Source organism: Chiloscyllium plagiosum, unplaced genomic scaffold (genome assembly GCF_037043375.1).
Source record: "Chiloscyllium plagiosum isolate Xiang-an unplaced genomic scaffold, Cpla_swu_hap1 HiC_scaffold_33, whole genome shotgun sequence".
Taxonomy (NCBI): domain Eukaryota; kingdom Metazoa; phylum Chordata; class Chondrichthyes; order Orectolobiformes; family Hemiscylliidae; genus Chiloscyllium; species Chiloscyllium plagiosum.
Window position 1 is genome coordinate 15,287,298 of NW_028270171.1, and position 9,179 is coordinate 15,296,476.

The window sequence follows — 9,179 nt, forward strand, 5'->3', positions numbered from 1 at the left end:
AAAGGATTGGACACACTGGCAGTAGGAAACACGTTTCCACTGATGGGTGAGTGCCGAACCAGAGGACACAGCTTAAAAATATGGGGTAGACCATTTAGGACAGAGCTCAGGAGAAACTTCTTCACCCAGAGAGTGGTGGCTGTGTGGAATGCTCTGCCCCAGAGGGCAGTGGAGGCCCACTCTCTGGATTCATTTAAGAAAGAGTTGGATAGAGCTCTCAAAGATAGTGGAATCAAGGGTTATGGAGATAAAGCAGGAACAGGATACTGATTAGGAATGATCATGCATGATTATATTGAATGGCGGTGCAGGCTCGAAGGGCTGAATGGCCTACTCCTGCACCTATTGTCTATTGTCTAATACAACTTGATTACTGGTCTGAGAGTTCTGATCTGTTTTAAAAAAACCATGTCTCTGCAATTGCCCATAACAGTAGCCACATTATGAAACTTGCATGAGAATTGCTTAGGATGTCATCAGATAGTATAAATGCAGTGTCCTGCACTGCCATCCCATTCAAAAAAACACTGCAGGCTCTGTATGGAAAGAAAATGGGTAATGTCAAAAGAACATGCCTTCCCCTGGAAACCCAAAATGAGGGCTTAAAACCACAAGTTAATGGATTTCAGTGAAAACAACAGAACTCAAATTTTCACCAGTCTTTACAAGCAAAGCAAAACTGGGCAGACCAGTCCAACCCTGCTAGGAAAAAGAGAAAAAAAAAGGTACAGAATGCACATTCCTCAAAACCACAGTACAGAAAAGCTTACCTTTCCCACAAGCCCCTGATACCCTGCTGGCAAACAAATGGAAATCATAGGCGGGAGGGGGGGGCTAATTGGAGAAAGGAGTCGTAGAGGTAGAAATGTGCCAAAAGGGAAAAAAAAAGACAGGTTCACTCAAGTGAATCAAAATCCACTCCCAAGTGTCGTTCTCCCCATTTGCAATCTGCATGTTGTTGCAAAACATTTCACAGCACAAGAAAAGCCATTCAACCCATCAATACTCTACTGGTTCTTTCAAATTAACTCTAACTCAATTTTTCCATGCTTTCCTTATTTAGGTATTTATCCAATTCACTTCTGATAACTACTTTTCAACCTGTATTCAGAATCCTCAGAACCTCAAAATATATTACAATGACTATTCTTAGCATTATGTGGGGCAAAGTCAGAAATTTCTGGTAAAACTCAGTCTGGCATTGTCTGTGTAAAGAAAACAGTTAATATTGAGTCTGTTGACGGTATCAGAACTAAAATTTTGAGGCCAAGCAACATCATTTCCTGCACTTTGTTTCTGTTGTTAATTTGGAGGAAGCAGATTTGTTGCAAGTTCTTTTAAGATGGCACATAGTTTTCACAATGGAGGATGGGATATTTATACTATACGGCAATTAACTAGGTAACTCGGAATACAAAGTACCAAGGTTAAAATGTTTCGTCATTTAACCTCACCAAGCAATTTTAAATGAGATGAAAACATGCACAAATTTAGCACAGTAGTAATACACAGCACATGACCAGAGTGCTAAGCCTACCTATTCCTGTCTATACATCCCATTACTTGCCTTGTTCAAACTAACCCACGGCTGTCATCACATTGCCATTTTCTATTTCAAACACCTCACCCTGTTCAAACCCTCTGTTTTCCCCCATTCTCTATCAAGCAAGTGGCCATCACCCCACCCTACCCAATGGCTCTGAGCTTGTTCTCTTCGGAATTCACCAGCCTCTATAGACTCCGGAACCTTGTCAGCACCTCAGTGAGAGGTGCAGGAAGTTAGTTCAATATTTTCCTTTTCATTTGCATCTCATCTACATCAGGCCTAAAAAGGCTCCAAAAACAAAACGCTTGCCATGCACTTTTAAATTCTCAACTGCCTTATCTTCGACACTATGATTCTCTTTTGCAGCTCAATTATTTCTACCTTTTGATGTTCTTGTCACCAGCAACAACGAATAGGAAAGGCTTAGAGGGATACGGGCCAAACATTGGCAAGTGGCACTAGTTTATTTTAGAACATAGAACATAGAAGAATACAGCGCAGTACAGGTCCTTTGGCCCTCGATGTTGCGCCGATCCTATACTAACCCACTATCCTCCATATACCTATCCAATGCCCGCTTAAATGCCCATAAAGAGGGAGAGTCCACCACTGCTACTGGCAGGGCATTCCATGAACTTACGACTCGCTGAGTGAAGAACCTACCCCTAACTTCAGTCCTATATCTACCCCCCCTTAATTTAAAGCTATGCCCCCATGTAATACCCGACTCCATACGCGGGAAAAGGTTCACATTGTCAACTCTATCTAACCCCCTAATCATCTTGTACACCTCAATCAAGTCACCCCTAAACCTTCTTTTCTCTAATGAAAACAGCCCCAAGTGTCTCAGTCTTTCCTCATATGATCTTCCTTCCATACCAGGCAACATCCTGGTAAACCTCCTCTGCACCCGTTCCAGTGCCTCCACATCCTTCCTATAGTATGGCGACCAAAACTGCACACAATATTCCAGATGCGGCCGCACCAGAGTCTTATACAACTGCAACATGACCTCAGGACTCCGGAACTCAATTCCTCTACCAATAAAAGCCAGTACGCCATATGCCTTCTTCACCGCACTATTTACCTGGGTGGCAACTTTCAGAGATCGGTGTACATGGACACCAAGATCCCTCTGCTCATCCACACTACCAAGTATCCGACCATTAGCCCAGTACCCCATCTTTTTGTTATTCTTCCCAAAGTGAATCACCTCACAGTTAGCTACATTGAATTCCATTTGCCACCTTTCTGCCCAGCTCTGCAGCTTCTCTATATCCTGCTGTAACCTGCCACATCCTTCCTCACTGTCAACAACTCCTCCGACTTTCGTATCATCCGCAAACTTGCTCACCCAACCTTCTAACCCCTCTTCCAGGTCATTTATAAAAATGACAAACAGCAATGGTCCCAAAACAGATCCTTGCGGAACACCACTAGTGACGGCACTCCATGAAGAAACTTTGCCATCAACTACTACCCTTTGTCTTCTTCCATCTAGCCAATTCCTAATCCAAACCTCCAACTCACCCTCAATGCCATATCTCCGTATTTTCTGCAGTAGCCTACCATGGGGAACCTTATCAAACGCCTTACTAAAATCCATATATACCACATCTACCGCTTTCCCCTCATCAACCTCCTTCGTCACCTTTTCAAAGAATTCAATAAGGTTTGTGAGGCACGACCTGCCCTTCACAAAACCATGCTGACTATCCTTGATCACATTATTCCTATCCAGATGTGCATAAATCCTATCCCTTACAATTCTCTCTAAGACTTTGCCCACAACAGAAGTGAGACTCACCGGCCTATAGTTACTACGGTTATCCCTACTCCCCTTTTTGAACAAGGGAACCACATTTGCTATCCTCCAGTCTTCTGGCACTACTCCTGTAGACAAAGAGGACATAAAAATCAAGGCCAATGGCTCTGCAATCTCCTTCCTTGCTTCCCAGAGAATCCTAGGATAAATGCCATCAGGCCCAGGGGACTTATCTATTTTCACCTTTTCCAGGATTTCCAACACCTCTTCTCTACATACCTCAAAGTCTTCCATTCTACTTATTTGTGTCTCAGTATTCACATCGACGACAATGCCCTGTTCCTGAGTAAATACTGAAGAAAAGTATTCATTCAGTGTCTCCCCAATCTCTTCCGCCTCCACACGCAACTTCCCACTACTATCCTTGACTGGACCTATTCCTACCCTAGTCATTCTTTTATTCCTAACATACCTATAGAAAGCCTTAGGGTTTTCCCTAATCCTACCGACTAAGGACCTTTCATGTCCCCTCCTTGCAGCTCTTAGCTCTTTTCGTTTTAGAAGATTGGTCAGCATGGACAAGTTGGACTAAAGGGTCTGTTTTTGCGCTGTATGACTACGTTGGTCATCTCTCACTTCAATTGCTCTCCTCAGCACAACTAAAATATTCTCTCCCCCTCGAACAGCCCCCAATTATCTATCCCTCAAGTCCATAGGGTACAGACTTCATAACCTGGCACACAACTGAGACATGCATCACCAGATGTGGCTGGATTACATTAAACTCTGTCTCACTACCTTCTGCCAAAAGTAAACACCCACTATACACATTATCTTAAAGCATTTAAGACCCAAACTATTCTTTACAAATCAACCAATCTTTCACACCACTCATTGCAACATTAAAATGATCTTTACATTTCTGTCATAAAATGAATCAGATCATTGGGATGCAGAGTCCCACCAACCAAATCCAACTCCATCAAGTCAAAATACTTTTCCATCAAATCATGTGAAACATAAGCCACCTCCTGCTTTTTGAAATCCATTCATATCATACTAATCACTCAATCTTGCTTCTTGACCCTAAAACGAATAACTTCAGGAACTACAGAGCATTTCACCCTAGCCCTCACTGAAGGATGGGTCATAACAGCCAGCTCCTGCTGTCACCTACAGAACTACATACTTTTGCAGTCTGGACCACAGCCAGAACATCTGTTCAACATACGGATGAGCTGCAATTTCCTCAAGCTTAACAGTGGGATTTCATGATCTTTGACCCTGCAACAAAAAAAAAACTCCTCTCCAGAAGATTAGCAATCTCTGCATTCACTCAACCAAGCTGAGGCTGCACATTTGTGAGGAAACAATATCAATGACCATCCATTAAAATCACACTTGCACAGTCCAGCTGCTGTAGAATGGTACAGGCCATTTCCAATCCCAGATTCAGATATTGCAATGCTTTTCCAGTTGAACTATCAGCTTCCATGGTTCACAAATCTCAACTCACTGCAAACTTTTTGCTTTGCAGTTTTTGCATCAAGAATGGACAACTTACCACAGCTGACCTGGAGTGGTTTCCTGTTCTTCTACAGTCTGCTTCAGTTGGAATGCAGCAGCCACCAGCCCTGAAAGTCCCGAGTTCATACAGTGCTTGGATGTTTTACCCAACCCCCATAAAATTCACCCTCTTATCCCATCGTTGGTAGCCTTGACTTAAGCTGGTGACGCCCCATTACCTTCTTAAACATCTCAGGATTGCTCTTTAAAAAAAAAACCATCTCAGTGATCAGGTCTTTTTCGGTCACCATGTATTAACACCTCCTTTAGCAATAACTGTTATTGTTACGCATCTTAAGAGCTTTGTGACCTACCCCTGCACCTTATATATAAAAAGTCATTTCATTTGAGTATAAAAGTTCCTTTGTGACCTCATTAACCAATTTATTTCAAATCAGAAGATTGCTGTCAAATAGAACAGCACAGACAGAAACCCAAAAATACATTACACTCACCAATACTCCCAGTGAAATTTCAAGGCCAGGTTTTCGCAACAGCAACAAAATCTCAGGGTCCTCAACTACAATGACGTACAAACTCTACTCATTTCTGTAGAGAGTGTGCAGCTCAAGTTATGCAAAATTTTCTATCTGCCACTATTATACAGTCTTGATTTAGTGTTCTAATCACCTGTACATTTTCCTTGCTTCAGACTGTGCCAAAGTAAAATTAGCAATGGAGGACCTTCCAACAGGTAGGCTTGAATTAATTATCTATTTGAAGCAGCAGCTAGGAATATCTGGTACGAATAGCCACCATTTTGGATGACACTGATTTTGGTAAAACCCTTGCTTTGTTCAATTTTTGTCCCTCCATCAATATCAACTACTGAAACAGATCATTTGATCACTGCCCCCCCCCCCCCCCCCCAAAACCATCACCCCAAACCTAATTACAAATCAGTTCCAAAGCAAGGTCCGACCTCAAAAACCAAACTCATTTATCGCTAGGATTTTTATAATCCCAGAGGGAAACATTTGCACGTGTACAACAAGTGCAACAAAAGACAAATGGAGGTTTTAGTTCGAACTCAGGCATGTGGAGACGACCAGACAGTCATAGGATGTTCACACTGCATCAAAAAGCATCAAGTAACCAGAGGTGTAGAAGTATTACAGCAGACACATTGTCAACCATGGGCAGATTTGTCTCCCAGGCCAGAAAGTGGGTTCAAGCCTCATAACAAATGGACACACTCCACGGCCTGAGGTTCCAGCACTTGCACCAATGCAGAGCGACAATGTCAAAAGGTGCTGCTTTTTGCATGAAACAACAAACTGAGAGGCCACTTACCATGTCAAATGGATGTTAAGGCAAAATCCCCTGGTGTTCTACCAACTATCTGGACCTATATCTTTCTCCAATTCAAGATCATGAAATTAAAAAAAAGTTTAATGTTTTTCTTTATTGCATTGTTGTTTGCAGGATCTTTGTTGGTAAAATTACTGCTGCAATCACACCAAAAACACTGACCATATCAGAAAGCACTTTGGAAAGTCTTGAAGTTTTGGAAAAAAAAAGCTACATAAATGCAAATCTGCCTTTCGTAATCTAGGAACCTTTTCTAAACTACATGCTGGCATCAATCACATTAAACAGGTTTCAGTACTACACTTACAGTTGATGTCAGTCTGAATTTTTCTCAACTCGTTTACTAGAGCACAGTCTATAAGTATTGACACTTCAATAGTTAAGTGTTCAATTTTTACATTGAGGCTGTTTCATGAAGGCTGTCAAAAAAAGTGGCACACAACCACTCTGGGGCAACTGCGAGCAGAACAGTGCTGTCTGAATGACCCATCTTCCTAGCAGAATATTTAACAGAAGCAAGCACCACAGTGTGAGCACGAGAGATAATTTTGAAGTCTTTTGTCGGGGGGGGGGGGTGGAGAGACATGTCAAACCTTTTGGGAAAGCAAACGGTCACACCTTGAAGACAAGTTTCAAATTAGTCAGGTTAACATGTTGTCTTGATTAACTTCCACCCGCAAGCAAACAAAAGCGCACACACCTCAAGCTCCTGATGTTCTGACACAAGCCCCAAACCTTCCCCACTGGTGAGAATAGATAGAGCTGGAAAATTAGGCAACACCAGCTCGTTCTGCTTTGTAAATTCCGACCATCATTTAAAAAAAGGGGGTAAATGTCATGTCAAAATCAAATTTCAGCATTTTACATATTAGAAATAAGCTTAAGAGCAATTGGAATATGTCAGACTGGAGTAGGACCAACAGCTTGTATTTCAACAGCAGAATACATAAACAGAATCCTCAAGGGAGACAAGAAACGACAGGATGTACACGTACTCTACTCAAGTCATCATGCTAATCAGACTAACTCAAACTCTGCAGTTTGACACCATTACTGGGAAAGAAAGTCAAGAGAAATTACTTTGCTCTTGCTAGGAAGTATTCCTAACAAAAACATTTCCTCCAACTTTTAACTCCAGACTGGCTTCAATCATCAGGAGCAGTCTCTAGGGAAACATCCCCTTGTTTGTTAAACCATTTTGCTATTGTCAATTATTGGAATATCTTTGTCAAAATGGCTCCACTTCATAGCAATGGGAATGACCACAGGCGCTCTTCCTTCAGGCAGTCCCAAGAAATCAAACACCCTTGCTTGCACTGCAGAGAAAAGATTTCTGAAGCCACCTTCTCTCAAAGAGAGCTGCACAAGTATAGCTAGAGATGCCTTTATAACTTGACATTTAAATGGGGGAGTGGAAATGGGGGATCCTGCTTGGTGATCTTCCTAACAATAAAATGGAAATCAGGTCTTCTCAGTAACAAAACTTTCAACCTTATGTATAGTCCTTCCACTTGAGGACAAATTGGCTTTTTGCTCTAACTCCAGAGTACCCAAAGACCCTAGATTGAAATGGCTTGGAGGGTTAGCCCTGACACGGGGCCAGGTCTCTGTGGAGACACCACTCTGACACTACAGAAGATAGATTAGTGCCAGATGGTTTAGAAATTCTGAACTTTTTAGTTGGAAAGATGGAATGCCCAGGAGGAGTGGTAGGGAGGAGCAAGTCAACCCCTTACAGCCATCTCATCCACTATTTCCCATGTACTTACAGTCCAAAAACACTTGACTTCCAACCAATTTTGACACAAGCCCACAGGCAGACTTTTTGACAATTTGAGAGGAGAGAAGAGAGTCTGACAGACAGAAAATTAAGTCCCATTTCTGTTTAATTATCAAAAAAGACAGGTCTTGACAACAGCCATCGACACCAACAGCAACTTTAACAGCTGCTCCCTTTACAGGAGGGCACAAGCCGAGCAGAAGGCACAAGTCACAATAACAGACAAAATACTCCAAAGCCCAATTTTAAATCACAGACCTATTTTAAAATTGGAAAACACAAAAATAAATTCACTCAAAACAAAACACCAAAAAAACTCCAAGTTGCTTTTAAACATTAAAAACACTAGCTTCACCCACTGATTATTGTTAAATTGAAACAAGGTGCACCCCCTCGAAAAATGACATTACAAACAAAGTGTAATATTTTCAAAAGAAAATTAAAAACACTGTAACTTACCCAGATAAATGTCACCAAAGGAGCCACTGCCAATCTTCCTGCCCAGCCTGTATTTGTTCCCAACTCGCAGCTCCATTTTTATTTTACTCTGTAGAAAAAAAAAGGGAATAATGTTAGTTTTTGCACCTTCTTTTGATTGTTGGGAACCAGCCCCTTGTGACTGCAAACCGCAGCCATTGCTTATAATGTAAGGATGGGGGAGGGGGGAAAAGAGAGAGAGAGAGAGAGGGGGGACAAGGACTTCTTTCCCCGCCGATTTAAGAGGCAAAACGACGCCGATCTCCACCAATATCCCCTCCCCACTGTCGGGGAGGAAGCGGGGCCTCTGATCCGCCGGTTGTCGCGGTCGACGATACCTGAATGAGGGAGGATGGAAGGGGATTGTCGCGCCGACTTACCTCCCCGCTCTCCGCAGCCGCCCCGCTCTCAGAGACTCGCCATTATTTACAAGGGCCAGCCTGCCCCGCTGACGTCACCGGGGAGCCGGGACCCGGATGGACATCCACCTTGCAGGAAGGGAGTTGAGAAAGGGGGGGGGAGAGAGTGGAAGTTAAAGCGATAATTACCATTGTACAACCATAATCCGCAATTAGCCTGCAGGCTCCAACTTTCTGACCCCAGTGGCAAAAGCCACTAATAGCAATCTGGGTAGCAAAGGCAGAATACTGCGGATGCTGGAAATCTGAAATAGGAACAGATATTGCTGTAAATGCTCAGCAGAGGCAGAGAGAGAGAAAGATAAAACAAAGAAC

General features: G+C 42.7%; 1 protein-coding gene across 2 annotated transcripts in view; it reads right to left on the reverse strand.

Moving 5' to 3' along the window:
• LOC122542245 (casein kinase I) overlaps positions 1–8,872 on the reverse strand; it is a 58,027-nt gene extending 49,155 nt beyond the window's left edge. The window contains exons 1-2 of one of the 2 annotated variants that reach the window (XM_043679783.2): positions 8,826–8,872; positions 8,428–8,515 (exon numbers count right to left, since the gene is read on the reverse strand). In XM_043679783.2, the coding sequence (XP_043535718.1) occupies positions 8,428–8,503 (76 nt within the window). In that variant the 5' untranslated portion in view covers positions 8,504–8,515; positions 8,826–8,872. Of the gene's footprint in view, positions 1–8,427; positions 8,569–8,825 lie in introns of those variants that run through there. The other variant, XM_087978305.1, reaches the window with a different exon arrangement.
• Positions 8,873–9,179: the final 307 nt, after the last annotated feature.